Source organism: Vitis riparia, chromosome 13 (genome assembly GCF_004353265.1).
Source record: "Vitis riparia cultivar Riparia Gloire de Montpellier isolate 1030 chromosome 13, EGFV_Vit.rip_1.0, whole genome shotgun sequence".
Taxonomy (NCBI): Eukaryota; Viridiplantae; Streptophyta; class Magnoliopsida; order Vitales; family Vitaceae; genus Vitis; species Vitis riparia.
The window spans coordinates 8,412,977-8,430,790 of NC_048443.1; the positions used below are offsets into that span (position 1 = coordinate 8,412,977).

The 17,814-nt window shown below is 35.8% G+C and overlaps 2 protein-coding genes and 1 long non-coding RNA gene across 3 annotated transcripts; all 3 read left to right on the top strand.

Annotated features, from left to right (window-relative positions):
• Nucleotides 1-4,366: 4,366 nt before the first annotated feature.
• Nucleotides 4,367-9,613, top strand: LOC117927766. The gene is made up of 5 exons (XR_004653405.1): nt 4,367-4,841; nt 4,947-5,032; nt 5,181-5,265; nt 8,510-8,722; nt 8,813-9,613. It is a non-coding gene; the product is annotated as an uncharacterized LOC117927766 (long non-coding RNA).
• A 3,276-nt stretch (nt 9,614-12,889) lies between these two features.
• On the top strand, nt 12,890-13,881 carry LOC117929049 (putative disease resistance protein RGA4). The gene has a single exon (XM_034849238.1). The coding sequence runs from the start codon at nt 12,908-12,910 to the stop codon at nt 13,841-13,843; it is 936 nt and encodes a 311-aa protein (XP_034705129.1). The 5' UTR covers nt 12,890-12,907; the 3' UTR covers nt 13,844-13,881.
• A 99-nt stretch (nt 13,882-13,980) lies between these two features.
• LOC117929048 (putative disease resistance protein At3g14460) lies at nt 13,981-17,331 on the top strand. The gene is made up of 3 exons (XM_034849237.1): nt 13,981-16,334; nt 16,709-16,861; nt 16,983-17,331. Exon 1 carries the CDS (start codon nt 14,229-14,231, stop codon nt 16,275-16,277), a length of 2,049 nt encoding a protein of 682 aa, XP_034705128.1. The 5' UTR covers nt 13,981-14,228; the 3' UTR covers nt 16,278-16,334; nt 16,709-16,861; nt 16,983-17,331.
• Nucleotides 17,332-17,814: the final 483 nt, after the last annotated feature.

The window sequence follows — 17,814 nt, forward strand, 5'->3', positions numbered from 1 at the left end:
AATCGCATTTGGAAGAGCTGGCTGTGGTTGATATTCATGTTTTGTGCATTTCCTTTGAGTCAGCCACTGGTTATATCCAAACTGGTCTCTGTGAGTTCAGAAAACATACAGTAATGTATCAGGTACCTAGATCTATTCTTGCGGTGGTTAAAAAAATTATGTTCAGCAGCTTATTTGACATTAGGCTATGGAAGTATGGAACCCATACTAGAAGTACTGTAGCTGCTTTTCTTGATCCAGAACCTGTACCTCTTATTCATATCATCTACTTCTTATGAGTTCCTTGATATGTTGTTTTGATGTTGGTGATTTCCAAGTGAGGATAACTCCCTAGGTTCTACAGCAAGATTGTTTATTGATTGATCTAGAAGAGGTAAATAAGGGGCAGGTAGTGTGTAACTGAATGGGTTACTCCTGAGTAGGCGGTGGCACAATAAGCTAAGGGGCTTGTGCCGCCCATATTTTTCTAAACAAAATATCATCAAAATTCAGAATGTGTTTCTTCACCAAGGGATGGCATCTAATCCTGCTGAGATAAACACCATCATGATTTCAGCTTTAAACTGAAGCTCATATTGTTAAATGCAACTTAAGTTTTTTCAATTGAAACCTTAATTACCAAAGACCTCAACAACTTCATGTGCTGGCACCGGAATCGGAAGTCATCTTCACAAACTGCTTCACACCCATCTGTTTCTTCTTTAACTTCCTTCTCATCCCTCCTTCTCTGCAATCTGCATTTTCCCTTCAAACACACCCATTTCCCATGGAGGTCGTTGAAGAGTTGCTTCTTTTTGCCGTCTTTCTAGTGCTGTTTGATAAGTTGGCCTCCTCTGATTTCCTCGGCTTTGCCGCCAACACCACATTCATTCTCAACTCAGCCAATGGAAGACTCAACTTTTGAGTATTCATGATGTGCTCAACGACGCCGAGGAGAAGCAGATAATGAGTCCTCTGTCAAACTCTGGGTTTCTAATCTCCGGAACTTGGCCTATGACCTGGATGACATACTGGACGACTTCAATACCGAAATGCTGCGACGCAAGCTGGCACTGCAGCCTCATGCCGCAGCCACCACCACCACAAGCAAGGTATGGAGTCTCATCCCTACTTGCTGTACTCGTTTCACCCCAAGTCATGTTTCTTTTAGGTTAGCATGGGGTCCAAGAATCAAGGATATCACCAGAGGCGTAGAAGATATTTCCACTCGCAAAACTCAATTGGGTTTGGAAAAGGTTGTATGGACAACGACTTCTACTGGGAAAAGACCACCCACCACATGTTTGTTTAATGAACCATAAGTTCATGGCAGAGATGATGACAAAAAGAAGATTGTTGATTTGCTGCTCAGCGATGAATCTGCTGTGATCCCCATCGTTGGTATGGGTGGGGTGGGTAAAACTACACTTGCCCGACTTGTTTATAACGATGATGCAGTGAGGAAGCATTTTGATCCAAAAGCATGGGTCTAGGTGTCTGATGAGTTTGCTGCGGTGAAAATAGCAAAGACTGTTCGCAGTGCCATATCTCCCCAGACCAACGATTCCAAGGATTTCAATCAACATCCTTAGCAGGAAAAAGGTTTTCAGGGGAGGGGCTAAAGGAAGTAAAGTCATAGTAACCACACGTGATCAAGGAGTGGCATCAATGATGGAACCGTCTGTTAACTACCACCACTCTCTTAAGCCTTTAGCAGATGATAATTGTCGGTTGGTACTTGTACAATATGCTTCTGAAAACAGAAATATTGAACACCACCCGAATTTAAAGTCAAATGTGGTTTCATTTTCAAATGATGACTGCCGCTTTCTTCTTCCCACATCTCACTTACTTTAGTATAACTGTATCGGAAGATTCCAGAATCTGGAATCTATAGCCTCCGTGCCTCTCCAAACCCTTATCTCTCTTTAATATCTTCATCTATATGGCTGTCCAAAGCTCCAGCAGTTTTTGCCAAAGGAAGGGGTGCCAGCAACACTTGGATGGCTTCAGATCATGAGATGTCCTATTATGCACTTCAAAAAAAAAAGTGCTTAAAGGGCAAAGGACAAGATTGCCCTACAGCCCACATCCCCTTTATGCCAATATGAGATTATTAATGCAATTTAAACCTTCACTCTATTTTCTCTGTGCAAAACTAATGAGAGCAGACATTATTCAACCAGGTACTCCCCATTCTCAACACTCAAAGCACAAAATCCTCTTTTCAAATTCCTACTTATAAATCTACAAATCTCACTACTTATAATTTGCTTACTCTATTATTATTTATTTATTTGAAATTCAACCAGGAGGTGGCTTTTGACATGAATTACAGGTGGAATTAATTTTTTTTTTCTCTTTCAACTCTTTTTTTTTACCCTGAGTTGTTAATATCCCACAATTCCATTTAAGAATCATCAGATTAGCGTCTCCAAGATAAAATTCGATTTTATGGTATATTTTGAAGCATCACCAATCCCCCACCAATGCATTCTAAAGGATTTCGTGTTGAATGTGAGGGGTGATATCAGATAAGGGTGCATAAAAAATATAAACTTGCTACTTGGTTCAACTTGAGTTTTCAATTTCCTTTCACAATCAGGAGACAGTTAACGCATACAAATATGAACTTGCTTGCCAGTTAGTCTTTCTTTCTTCTTTTGGAATTTGCAGCTCTGTCCAAGATAATTTTGGCTTCATGTTGGAGACTCCCAAGTTTGGAGTGAATCTTGTGTGCCACTTGCTATTTCTCAGTTTGTTTTTGTTCTTTACAAAGTCAATGTTTACAGTGCAATGGGAGAATCAAGGTGGGTCAACCCAGTGAGGACAAGGTAGGTCACTTTCATTTTGTTTATTTATATATTTATTAATTTATTTGTTTTCCTTTTTCCAAAATGATCATCCAAAATTTCAAACTCTTGCTGCAGAAGGGACTTTAGCAGTAGTATTATGTTACACTGATTGTACCTGAAGTCTTGCCTTCTTGATTTTGCCTGAATTAAATATCTACTGGAACAATTTTGTGTCTGGGATTTGGTGGGAGCAGATGAATAATTATTTACTTTTGACACTTTTATAAAGACCCAGAAAGGCATGCAGTTTGGCAATTCATTTGATTTTAGCTCTGTTTTTCAATACTTGAGATGACCAGACAGCAATGGCAGTTTTCCTGAATACTGAGAGATGAAGTTTTGTTCACCTCTGATGTTGCTTGAGAGAGAGGAGTTACAAATGGATTTGGAAAATCTTCAAGATTCTGGTTCAAGTATATAATATTGCTTTAAGGAAGGTTATATGTTATAGATTGGTACTGACTTGAAGGTTCTCACAGTCAGGTCTGTAGGAATGAGAAGTTTAACTGGTTGCCTCTACTGACTCTTGCATTTAATTGAACCTTATATCTGCTGACAAGTACAAGTAGAACCCTCCATCCCTCTTTATATGCAATCAGGTACATTATTGGCAATGAACAACTATGATCTTCTTTAATGTTAAAGAAATTCTCTGCAGTACATCAGCACATGTAGTCTGTGGAGAAGGAAATAATCTCCTAAGAAAAATGTATTTGTTAATAAGTCTTGAATGTGGTGTTTTTTCAGTTTGGCAAATCATACTATATTGTTACTTTCCTAATTCAGTTTCATTCAAGCTTCAGTCCTTTTTTTTTTTTTTTTCCTTTTTTACGGAGTTTGTGGGCTGCTACAAGGCAGTAGGTTCAAGGACTCTTAAGAGTTTCCCCAGTTCGCAGCTTTCTTGAAGTATTATGGATTGAGGATCATCCTAAGTTTTTGATATTCCTTTCTATAAGAAGGCCAAAAAGACACTCTCAAAACTCAAAATTTGGAGTTGTTGCTCTTCTCAAGTATAGGTCCTTGCTAGAGTAAGGAGAAGATTGTAGTGATAATGATCACATCCCCTATGTATGCGTTAACAATCCTAGTTTCCCTTCATGGAAGTATGAGCAGAGACACAATTCTTACCTTACCTGGTATGAAACTTGCCGCTTCTTTCATATTCATTGAATTCCCAACTGTACATGAAAGATGAAAAATAAGAAAAGGTGAAACCCAGGACACCTTTTTTACGTTTGTGTTTAATCTTGAGCAAGAATTGTTTTTTGGAAACATATATTAATTTATTTTCCATCTTGCCAATATCTTCTGTATCCCCATTTTCATCTCTCCATGCATTTGTTGGATCATAATTCTCCTTCAAAAGAAAATTTTTCAACTAATGTTGAGACGAGAATCAATGTGAACATGGAAAAGGCATGGATCAATCAGTGCCCTTGTCACTGAAAAACAAAGTTTGTTCGATAATTGCCATGATCTCTACTTGTGCTCTTTCAGGCATATCTATTACTGGCACAATATATGCTTGATACCAGTTTTGGTTTGTTATATTATTTGAAGTCGTGCTATTAAATGTGAAAAAGGATGCAAAGGGAATCCAAATTTTCTAGTTTTAAAGAAAGAAAAGGAGTTTTTGAATGTTTATAACGTCAAGTCCTAAGATTAGATTGTACTTTTGTTTCTTTTTATTTTTTGTAAGCCTGATTTGAATGAACATGCTTAACTAGAAAATTTAAGTTGGAGGGGGAATTTGACAGAAGCTGCAGGGTTTGACCACAGATAGACTCATTTCTGTGAAAAGGATTCCTCATATATATGTTTGTCCTTTCCATTTTCTTGTTCCTATGATATAACTTTTCTTAAAGACTCCTGATCCTAAAATCTGTGTCTTCAATGGGCCTGCAAAAGTTCACTTTAACAAATATTTATTAAGGGCTTTTCTTTTCCAAAATAATGATGCTCAAAGGAGAAAGAAGGTTGGCTTCAGAACATGGGCATCCCCTGCATGTAAGCTGATGGTGTCCTTGATAATAAAGAACTTTTTTTTTCTACTTGAATTTGATAACAAGGAATGCTTTCTAATTGACTTTGGCTTGTATATTAATATTGCAGGAAACCTATCTTATTTTCATGTCAAAATTGAGAAAGATTCTTCCACCAACTTAAAAATGTGGTCTGCAACAAGGGGGAGGTGAAAGGTGTTGATTTCTCTAACTTTTGAATTACTCATGTTATGCAACAGTTTGGAAAATTTTCTAATGCTTTCCAACTGTGTTCAATTTATTGTTTTCCACCTTATCTATTTAGGATTACATCACTTTCTTTCCTTTTTCTTCTCTCTTGAAGGCTATGGATCAAGGAGTGACTGAAGTTTTGACTTTCTTTGTTATTGGAAAAGTTGTTTGCTTGCTCTTCTTCAAGACAAGATCTGGTATCCCCTTCTGAAATATATGTTCTTCGGAATGATAGAATACTGAGTCGTCCTTATATATCCTATTTCTCTTCACATAAATATTAGTAGAGACCATTTTTCCCTCCTTATATTCACCATTTAGAACACACGTGTCCTGTATTATCTGCTATGCCACTTCTTACTTTCATGTTCATCAAATGATCCAATGTAAATTTAGAATGAAAAGGAGAAAAAGATGAAGGTGGAAGATGTTCAAAATTTCCTAACCATGCACACAAGAAATTATTCCTGGTAATTTATTCATATATGATTTATTTTCTTTACATGTTTCTAATGTATTCAATCTCAACATGCATCCTTATGGAAACCATCTTTATATGAACTTCCCTTTTTTCTCCTACTAAATATGCATGCAACTCCTACTAAACTAATAACAGTGTGCAACTTTTCTTTTCTTTCTTTTTTTTCTTTTTTTTTTTCATTTCCTTCTTTTGGGCTTTTTCCAAGTAATAGGGAACATTAATTTGCATAGTAATCTTTCCAACATATAAATTTTTCAATTGATTAACAGACTGAAAAATTTTCAATTCACTCCTCGGCTCCTCTCTGTAGGCTAAAAAGGTTGTTTTTTATGTGTAGTATACCTTTGTTAATATCTTATTCACATCTAATCTTTTCATTACATTTTTTGTTGAACAATTTGACTAAAGGGAGGCTTTTGAAAACACTTTGGGATTGGCATTCTCTTTAGAGGGAGCCAATTGCCTTTGTATAAAATTTTATTCCCTTTTTAATCTCTTATAACATACAAATAATAAAATTATATGAGCTTTTCCTTTAATCTCCCCCCTTGTAATGTTTTCCCTTGAGACTTCTGCATTATTCCCTCTATATTTTCACTAATGCAGTGAGCACCATGCTTGCAACTGCAAATTCTTTTTGACTTGAAATATAATCCACATCTTAAACTGCAGTAAGCTTTCACCATAATTGAACTCATGGAGTTTCTTTGTTATTACATCTTGTCAAGGCATTTATCCTTTGTCATTAGTTTTATGTCTGAACTCAAATAGTTACTTCTATCTTTAATTGGGAAGACTTGTTGAACCAAAATAAGATAAAATAGCAACTGTAGAATTGGAAGACATCTACACTCTCATCTTGCCATCAGCAAAGACAATGAATGCTAATACAAACAGTTTTTATCAACAAATTTTTCCTAGTTATGACAAAATAACTTCTTTTTTTTTTTTTTTTTAACTTCAATAATGTACTGAAATTTTATAGCAACAACTCCATCTTTTTCTTGGAACTTGAAGGTTTGTCAAAAATGATGGATTACCATCTTTTTATTGTGTCAACTGCTGTTCACTTGATTGCATTGTTTTTTACAAGGTTAATGTTACTTTCATATGTTTATTGATATTTTCACTCATGATTATTTTTATGTCTTTATAATGATCATTACTTTTTATCTGTTTATTAATATTTTTACCAATAGAAATTTTTTTCATATAAAAGTTTCCATCTTTAGGACTTCGGCTATTCTTCAACAATCACTGCAGCGGGCTCTTTTCATAAGTCTCATGCAAGGATATATGGTCTCATTAGCTTTCCAAGTAAAGGCTAGGTGTTCATTATTCTCAAGGATATACATTTTTTGAAATTGAAATAAGTCCATGGGATTAATATGCTGCGTGAATTATGCATGATGTTCCTTTTTCACGTTGTTTCAGAGAGACGAGTTGACCTCATTTTTAAGAAACTTGATATTCTGGACTACGAGTAACTAGAGTTTGTTTAAGAGAGGATATTAAACAGATCAATATGTCACATGAAGGCCCTGCAGTGTGATTAGGGTGCCTCCACAGCCTCTTGCATCTAGTTGAATATCATATCAGTGAGAAGCACAAGTATAATCATCCATTCCCACTTTAGATGCAAGCAGGTGCACCTATTCGTGATATACAACTCATATCTTCTTTACTATTGGTTTCAGGACTTCATATTAAGTAGAAAATAATGCAAATGGAATCCAAATTAAAATCACTTCAAAGGGGTTAACTGCTGAAACATGAGAATGTTTTATCTCATGCATCGTTTTACTGTAATTTTTCTCATTCAACTATATTCCTTTCATTTAGTTAAGCTGCAACATTTTTTTTTTTTTTTTGTACAGTGTCTCAAAGAATTGCACCTTGATATCCTTTTCCAAAGGAAGACCAAAAAGATGCTTTTATGGCTTGAATTATAGTTTCTTGAGGAGAAATTGTCTTCATGATGACTCACATCCCCTATGTGTGGAGAGATGGTTGAGTTGTTCATTAAATCCTAGTTTCTCCCTATGGACATTTATGTAGAGATCATTCTGTCCTTATATTGAGTGAGGTACAAGTGTTCCCAACAAAAATCTTTCCAAGAGTTTTACTCTGAGTTTAAGCAGGTGCATCATACTGATAGTTTTATGGAAAGAATAAATGCCTCGTGTGCCCTTCATTTGACCTTTGGTTTTACTGAGATGTGTGCTTGCTCTTTTATTTCCAATGGAGATGTCACCGGATAGGTTTTGCTCATGTTTGAATCCATTAGAGATTGTCCACAATGATAAGTGAGGAAACCTGTAGGCATATGCACAGACAGTCTAACATACACCCAACCACCACCACCACCACACACACACACACACACACAAGCATAGAGTGTGATAAAAAATTCAGCTCGTGATTTTTATGAACAGTCTGTAATAGGTTAGTCTCTCTATTCAAGAAATTGAATATAACTGGCATCTGAAGCCTAGAGGCATCTTGTGCCTTGCCACTAAGGAAAGGCCCAGGGTTCTCTATTGGGAAGGGATCTTAGCCTCTGGGCTAGTCAAACGGATTCTCTTGTGCTAACAAGGAAGGGACTGAGTGAAGAGCTTGTCTTCCGTAAGTTATTTGTGTTTTTATTTCAATAACATAATTACAGAGACAACTTTATTCTAGTATTCTGTGAATGCTGAGAATTTGGTGAGGCACAACTTTATTCTAGTATTTTGTGAATGTTAAGAATTTGGAGGTATTGTGACAATTCTTGAACAATGGGAAAGCAGGGTGTAAGATGATGCTTGTATATTTTTACTGCAAAAAGTATGTGTTACAAATGTTCTTGCTTTAGTAGTTTAAGGATACAATTTATTAGTTGAACATGGTGATTTGGTGATGTGCAATTCCTATTCATTCTTTTAAGAGATAGTATGGAATCTGTTCTTTTTATGCTGTAGGCCATAACTCGTGTGATGGCAGATATATGAAGTAGGCCATTGAGGATGGATGAGGGATGGAATACAATCCAGTTGAATCTTTCTGATTTTACTATCTTGAGACATTGTGAGTTCAGGTTCCTGCAAATTGCCGACTGAGGACTTATTTCTCTGACCACCATTATTCAGAAGAGGAACTCCCACCAGAATTTTAAATTGTATCTCTGAATGCAGGTATCATAACCAATCACCTGCTTAATAACCATAAACTTGGCTTCTACTCCTTTCTCATTGGCTATCAATAACTAAATCACCTTTTTGCAGAAAGAATGATGAGATCAACAAAACCGTCAGTATCAGAAGAGCTGGGCACCCTTGATATTCATGTTTTGCACATTTTCTTTGAGCCAGTCAACTGGTTATATCCAACTGGCCTGTAAGTTGAGAAAATATGCAGTAATGTATCAAACTCCTAGATGTATTCTTGTGGTGGTTAAATTATTATGTTGAGAAGCTTGTTTAGATGTCAGGGAATGGAAAGATGGAACCCATACGAGCATCTATGCAGCTGTTTTTCTAAATGCCATAACTTGTATCTCTTATTTGTAGCATCTACTTGTAATCAGTTGTTTAATCTGTTGTTTTGATGGAAGTGGTTTCCAAGCGGGCATAACTCCTCGTGTTCCACAGCAAGGTTGTTTTAATGATTGATCTAGAAGAGGTAAATAAGGCGGAGGTAGTGTGTGACTGAATGGGCTATTCCATACTTGTTTGTGGCACAATAAAAGCTAAGGGACTTGTGCTTCTTCGCCCATATTTTCTAAACATGATATCATCAAAATTCAGAAGGTGCTTCTTCAGTCCTCACCAAGGGATGGCATTTAATCCTACCGGGCTTCAGGGTTGCATTTGAGATGAACTCCATTCTTTCTAGCTGCTTAATACTTGTCTAAATATTACCATTTTAGGATTTCATGAAGTGACTATTTATCTCGTCAAACTCATTTTGTGGGTCGGATTCATGATTTCCTTATTGATTTGGGTATTTCTATTTCATACTGTATTTTTGTGGTTAAGGTCATGACCATGTTGTAATCTCAATATCTGTATGAATTAAATCCAATCTTTTTCACGAAATCTTACAATCATCATTGAGTTTGATCACCTTATCAGTTAAATATCATGTCGATCTACCTCCACTTGGGGTTGATCCTCTTGTTTCTTTTTAATTACTTTCAACTCCACATTAGGCCCAAGCACCCCTAAAAGTACAACAATAATTTTAGATCGAATTCACAAAAAATTGACTATAAAGTAAATGGGGTTGGCTCAAAAAGTCAATGGCCACTTATAAATGGCATTGCCATCATCATGCTCTCAACAAATGGCGGACTTCTCTCAATAGTACGGTAATTTAAAAAAGTTATGCTTAAATTATTATAATAAAAGAAGTTATTACAAAATACGAAATCGTCTTTTCAAAAGACGATTTTAAAAAAATTTCAAAAAGGGAAATCGTCTCTTAAAGAGACGAGTTCCATGAATATATATATATATATATATATATATATATATATTTTTTAAAAAAAAATTCCCAAAAAAAAAAAAAAAACAATTCCTCAAGGGAACTCGTCTCTTTAAGAGACGAGTTCCATGAAAAATATATATATATTTTACAAATTCCCAAAAAAAAAAAAAAAAAAATACAATTCCTCAAGGGAACTTGTTTCTTGAAGAGACGAGTTCCCATGGAAAAAAAAATTCCCAAATTAAAAAATAAAAAAAAAAATCCTCAAGGGAACTCGTCTCTTCAAGATACGAGTTCCATGGAAAAAAAAATAATATTTTTTTTTAAATATATATTTTTTTAAAAAAAATTCCCAATTTATTAAAAAAAAAAAAAAAACAATTCCTCAAGGAACTCGTCTCTTGAAGAGAGGAGTTCCCATGGAAAAAAAAAATAATTTTTTTTAAAAAAAAATTCCCAAATTAAAAAAAAAAAAAAAAATTCCTCAAGGAACTCGACTCTTCACAGTTCCATGGAAAAAAAATATATATTTTTTTTTAAAATATATATATATATATTTTAAAAAATTCCCAATTTATTATAAAAAAAAAACAATTCCTCAAGGAACTCGTCTCTTCAAGAGACGAGTTCCCATGGAAAAAAAAATAATTTTTTTAAAAAATATATATATATATTTTTTTAAAAATTCCCAAATTTAAAAAAAAAAAAAAAAAAATTCCTCAAGGAACTCGTCTCTTGAAAGAGACGAGTTCCATGGAAAATATATATATATATATATATATATATATATATATATATATATATATATATATATATATATATATATATATATATATATATATATTTTAAAAATTCCCAAATTATTTAAAAAAAAAAAAAAAAAACAATTCCTCAAGGGAACTCGTCTCTTGAAGAGACGAAGAGACGAGTTCCCATGAAAAAAAAATATATTTTTTTAAATTCCCAAATTAAAAAAAAAAAAAAACACACAATTCCTCAAGAGACGAGTTCCCATGAAAATATATATTTTTTTTTATTTAAATTCCCAAATTAAAAAATAAAAAATAAAAAAATTCATTAAGGGAACTTGTCTCTTCAATAGACGAGTTCTATGAATATATATATATTTATTTATTTAAACTTGAGGAATTGTTTTTTTTTTTTTTTAATTTGGGAATTTTTTAAAAAAAAATCTCTTCAAGAGACGAGTTCTCTTGATGAATTGTTTTTTTTTTTTTTTTTTTTTAATATAATTTGGGAATTTTTTAAAAAAAATATATAAAAAAATATTTTTTTTTGAAGAAACGAGTTCCCTGGAGGAAATTTTTTTTTTTTATAATTTGGGAATTTAAAAAAAAAAAAATTTCAAGGGAAGTTCCCTTGAGGAATTTTTTTATTTTTTTATAATTTGAGAATTTTTTAAAATATATATATTTTTTTTCATGGGAACTCGTTCCCTCGAGGAATTGTTTTTTTTTTTTAATTTGGGATTTTTTTTTTAAAAAAAATATATTTTTTTCATGGGAACTCGTCAAAAGACGAGTTCCTTTGAGGAACTTTTTATTTTTTTATAATTTGGGAATTTAAAAAATAAAATAAAAATTTCATGGGAACTCGTCTCTTAAAAAGACGAGTTCCCTTGAGGAATTTTTTATTTTTTTATTTTTTTATATTTTTTTAATAATATGAGGAATTTTTTTTTTTAAATTTGAGAATTTTTTTCATGGGAACTCGTCTCTTAAAAAGACGATTTCCCTTTTGAAATTTTTTTAAAATCATCTTTTCAAAAGACGATTTCGTCTTTTAAAATTTGAAAAGATGATTTTGGTTTAAAAAAAAATTATCCATTCACCCTCTCTCCTCTCTCCTAGATGACAAAAATTATCATATATTTGTAATAACTTCTTTTACTATAATAATTTAAGCATAATTTTTTTAAATTACCGTAGTATCGATAAAAGTCCAACAAATGGCTGGCAAAAGTCTTATTAAATCGGATATTTAAGTGCATCCGTCGGTAGGTAAGAAGACAACCCATGTGAGAAGGGAGCTGGAAGTCCACCTGGAAAATTTAATTTTAGTCACTGCCACAACTTTAATTTGATTCCTACTCTATTATTTTGTACGTCACGACAATTAAAAGAGACGATGATGCCCCAAAGTACAGCTGGAATTCATAATTGGTTGGCACCCTATCTGCTGCTTCTTCACTTCCTTCTCATCCCTCTCTCTCTCTCCGCGTGCATTTTCCCTTCAAAGTTCAGACCAACCATGGAGGTTGTTGGAGAGCTTCTTCTTTCTGCCGCCTTTCAAGTGCTGTTTGATAAGTTGGCCTCCTCTGATTTCCTCACCTTTGCCCGCCAAGAACACATTTATTCTCAACTCAAAAAGTGGGAGACCCAACTCTTCAATATTCGTGAAGTGCTCAACGACGCCGAGGATAAGCAGATTGGAAGTTCCTCTGTCAAACTCTGGCTTGCTGACCTCAGGATCTTGGCCTATGACATGGAGGACATCCTCGACGAGTTCAACACCGAAATGCTGCGACGCAAGCTGGCAGTGCAACCTCAGGCCGCCGTCGCCGCCGCCACCAGCAGCAAGGTATGGAGTCTCATCCCTACTTGCTGTACTAGTTTCACTCCCAGTCATGTTACTTTTAATGCTAGCATGGGGTCCAAGATCAAGGATATCACCAGCCGCTTGGAAGATATTTCCACTCGCAAAGCCCAACTGGGTTTGGAAAAGGTTGCAGGAACAACAACTACTACTTGGAAAAGAACACCCACCACATCTTTGTTTAATGAACCACAAGTTCATGGCAGAGACGATGACAAAAACAAGATCGTAGATTTGCTGCTCAGCGATGAATCTGCTGTTGTCCCATCGTTGGTATGGGTGGGTTGGGTAAAACCACATTGGCTAGATTTGCTTATAACGATGATGCGGTGGTGAAGCATTTTAGTCCAAGAGCATGGGTTTGTGTGTCTGATGAGTTTGATGTGGTGAAAATAACGAAGGCTATTCTCGGCGCCATCTCTCAACAGAGCAACGATTCCAACGATTTCAATAAACTCCAAGTTGAATTAAGCCAATCATTAGCTGGAAAAAGGTTTTTGCTTGTCCTGGATGATGTTTGGAACAGGAACTATGAAGATTGGAATAACTTGCGATCCCCTTTCAGGGGAGGGGCTAAAGGAAGTAAAGTCATAGTAACCACACGCAATAAACAAGTGGCATTAATGATGGAACCATCTGATAACTACCACCACTCTCTTGAGCCTTTATCAGACGATGACTGCTGGTCAATATTTGTACAACATGCATTTGAAAACAGAGACATCCAAAAACATCCCAATTTAAAATCAATAGGCAAGAAGATTGTGGAAAAGTGCGATGGTTTGCCGTTACCAGCAAAGGTGCTTGGTGGTCTCTTACGCTCCAAACAGCGAGACGATGAATGGGAGCATATATTGAATAGCAAAATTTGGAGTTTATCAGATACCGAATGTGACATCATTCCTGCATTACGGTTGAGTTATCATCTTCCAGCGCAACTAAAAAGATGCTTTGTTTATTGCGCAACATTTCCTCAAGACTACGAATTTAAGGAAACTGAGCTAATCTTGTTATGGATGGCGGAGGGATTAATTCAACCATTGGAAGGAAATAAGCAAATGGAAGATTTAGGTGGTGAGTACTTTCGTGAATTGGTGTCAAGGTCATTTTTCCAACAGTCTGGAAATGGTGGATCACAATTTGTCATGCACGACCTCATAGGATCTTGCTCAATCAGTTGCTGGACAACTATGTTTCAATTTGGAGGATAAGTTGGAGCATAATAAGAACCATACCATTTCACGAGACACTCGCCATGTGTCATACAATCGTTGTCGTTTTGAGATCTTTAAAAAATTTGAAGCTCTCAACGAAGTGGAGAAGTTACGAACATTTATAGCGTTACCAATTTATGGTGCACCTTTTTGGTGTAGCTTAACTAGTAAGGTGTTTAGTTGCTTGTTCCCCAAACTAAGATATTTAAGAGTGCTATCTTTGAGTGGGTATCACATAAAAGAGTTACCAAACTCAGTCGGAGATTTAAAGCATTTACGATATCTTAATTTGTCCAATACTTATATTGAATGGCTACCAGAATCGATAAGTGAGCTCTACAATTTACAAGCCTTAATATTGCGTCAATGTCAACATCTTGCAATGTTACCTAAGAGCATCGGGAATTTGGTTGATCTTCGACATCTGGATATTACCGATGCAGTGAAATTAGAAAAGATGCCTCCACACATAGGTAACTTGGTAAATTTGCAAACACTATCAAAGTTTATCGTGGAGAAAAATAATAGCTCATCAAGTATAAAAGAATTGAAGAAGTTGTCGAATATTAGAGGGACACTTTCCATTTCGGGGTTGCATAATGTGGTGGATGCTCAAGATGCAATGGATGTGGATTTGAAGGGGAAGCATAACATTGAAGATTTAACAATGGAATGGGGCAATGATTTTGATGATACTCGCAATGAACAGAATGAAATGCAAGTTTTGGAGTTGCTTCAACCCCATAAAAATCTGGAAAAACTCACCATCTCATTTTATGGTGGAGGAATATTCCCAAGTTGGATGAGGAACCCTTCATTCTCACTGATGGTGCAGTTGTATCTCAAAGGTTGCAGAAACTGCACACTGTTACCATCTCTTGGGCAATTGTCCTCGCTCAAAAACTTGCGCATTGAAGGAATGAGTGGAATAAAAAATATAGATGTTGAGTTTTACGGGCAGAATGTGGAGTCTTTTCAATCGTTGGAGTCTCTAACCTTTTCGGATATGCTAGAGTGGGAAAAATGGCGTTCTCCCAGTTTCATTGATGAAGAAAGATTATTTCCTCGCCTCCGTGAGCTTATGATGACGGAATGTCCAAAGTTGATTCCTCCGCTTCCAAAAGTTTTATCTCTCCATGAATTAAAATTAAAAGCATGTAACGAAGTAGTGTTGGACAGCATTGCAGTTGATTTCAACTCCCTTGCAGCGTTAGAAATTAGAGATTGCAAAGAGGTGACATGGTTGAAATTAGAAAAGCTTGGCGGGCTGAAGCGTTTAAGGGTGTGTGGATGTGATGGACTCGTATCCTTGGAGGAGCCAGCTCTACCATGCAGTCTTGAATATCTGAAAATAAAAGGGTGTGAAAATCTTGAGAAGCTGCCAAATGAATTGCAAAGTCTCAGGTCAGCAACTGAGTTAGTAATCCGAAAGTGTCCGAAGCTTATGAACATTCTGGAGAAAGGGTGGCCGCCCATGCTAAAGAAATTTGAAGTGGATAATTGTAAGGGGATCAAGGCACTACCAGGTGATTGGATGATGATGAGGATGGATGGTGACAACACCAACTCCTCATGTGTCCTTGAAAGAGTGGAAATTTGGAGGTGTCCATCTCTCCTTTTCTTTCCAAAAGGTGAATTACCCACCTCACTTAAACAACTGATAATTGAAGATTGTGAAAATGTCAAGTCCCTACCGGAGGGTATTATGCGCAATTGCAATCTCGAGCGGTTAAATATAGAGGGATGTTCATCTCTGACCTCATTTCCAAGTGGTGAGTTACCCTCCACCCTTAAGCACCTCATTTCGAATTGTGGGAATCTGGAATTGCTGCCGGATCACATGCCCAACCTCACTTCTCTTAGTATTGAGGGATGTAAGGGTCTCAGTCTCAAACATCATCACTTGCAAAACCTCACTTCTCTTGAATATCTGACAATACGTGGATGTCCGAGTCTAGAGTCATTTCCGGAACGGGGTTTGGGTTTCGCCCCCAACTTGAGAGATGTTGACATTGTCGATTGTGAGAATCTGAAGACGCCTCTGTCAGAGTGGGGACTCAACAGGCTCCTCTCTCTCAAATACCTCAGCATTGCTCCAGGTGGATATCAAAATGTGGTTTCATTTTCACATGGTCATGATGACTGCCACCTTCGTCTTCCTACATCTCTCACCTCTCTAGAAATTAGAAATTTCCAGAATCTGGAATCCATGGCCTCTCTGCCTCTCCCGACCCTCATCTCCCTTGAACATCTTTATATCTCGGATTGTCCAAAGCTCCAGCAGTTTTTGCCAAAGGAAGGGCTGCCAGCAACACTCGGACGGCTTCAGATCCAGGGTTGTCCTATCATAGAAAAGAGGTGCTTAAAGGGCAGAGGAGAAGATTGGCCCCACGTTGCCCACATCCCCGACATTTGGATAGGCCGCAATTGAGACCTTCACTCAATTTTCTTTCTGCAAAACAAATGAGAGCAGATGTTATTCGACCAGGTACTTCCCATTCTCAACACTCAACAAAAAATCTTAGTCTTTCAATTTCTAATTACAAATGTCACCGCATATAGTTTTCTTGCAATATTTTTTATTCTTTAATTTATTCTTTCACTTTGTTTTATTTATTTATTTATCTGAACTTTGACTGGGAGATGCTTTTGCCATAATTTACAGGGATTATGGATCGCGATTATTCATTCAACTTGAATTTCAATTTCCTACATAATTGGAACACAACTAATAAATACTAATACAAAAATGCTAAATCTTATCATTTTTTCCCTCATTGGACATGTACTCAAAGTAAATGTTTTTTGACCTTTAATCTATTCATGATAACACCATATTTGTTTCTTCTTTGGAATTTGTAGGTCTGTCCAATTGAATTTGGACCTCATGTTGGAGACTCTTAAGTTTGGAGTGAATCTTGTGTGGACACTTGCTATTTCTCAGTTGTTTTTCTTCTTTACAAAGCAATGTTTACAGTGTGATGAGTGAATCAAGGGTAACCCAGTGAGAATAAGGTGGGCTACTTTTCATTTGTTTATTTCATACATTTAATTAGTTTTGTTTTACTTTTTCCATAATGATCATCCAAAGTTTCATCATTGTGACTCGAGCTATTTTCTTGAAAACTTGTTGCAGAAAGAGCTGTTGCAGTAGCCTTTTGCTGCTGATGCTATAGTTTACCATCGAAGCTAAGAAGTCTTGTGCTAAGTGATTGTATTTGAAGGAACCACCTACTAGAATGATTTTGTTTATGGGATTTGATGGAAGTTGATGACTATTTATTTATTGTTCACGCTTCTGTGAATATCCAAAAAGTCACACATTTTGGACATTCATATGATTTTGACTCTATTTGCTCTGTTTTGAATACTTGAAAAGGCCACACAGCAACGGTAGTTCTCCTGAATATTGAGAGATTAAGTTCTGTTCACTTTTGATGTTGCTTGAGAGAGTTGAGTTACAATTGAATTTTGAAAATCTTTAAGATTCTGGTTGCAACTAAATAGAGTTGTTTTAAGGGAAGTTATATGTTACAAATCAGTACCTTATAGCGTTTCACAATCAGGTCTTTAGCAATGGGAAGTTTAATTGGGGCCTCCGTAGACTCTTGCATCTTATTGAACCCCATATCTGATGACAAGTACATGTAGAAGTAGAGCCATCCATTCCCTCTCTTGTATGTAATCAGGTATATTATTGGCAATTTACAACTCTTACCTTTTTCAATATTAAAGCAATTCTCTACAGTACATCGGTACATGTAGGATTAGCAGAAGGAAATAATCTCCTAACAAAAACATAACTATTAATAACTCATGTACGTGGTGTGTTTTTCAATTTGACTAATAAAATGACATTGTTACTTCCTAATTCAATTTCATTTAAGCTTCAGTCCTTTTTATGCAGTTTGCTGGCTGGTACAAGGTGGTAGGTTCAAGGATTAAAGGATCTCCCATGTTCGCAGCTC

Bases quoted from the DNA above. Each gene is read 5' to 3' on its own strand.
- LOC117929049 (XM_034849238.1), top strand. From the start codon at position 12,908: ATGGGTGGGTTGGGTAAAACCACATTGGCTAGATTTGCTTATAACGAT.
- LOC117929048 (XM_034849237.1), top strand. From the start codon at position 14,229: ATGTTACCTAAGAGCATCGGGAATTTGGTTGATCTTCGACATCTGGAT.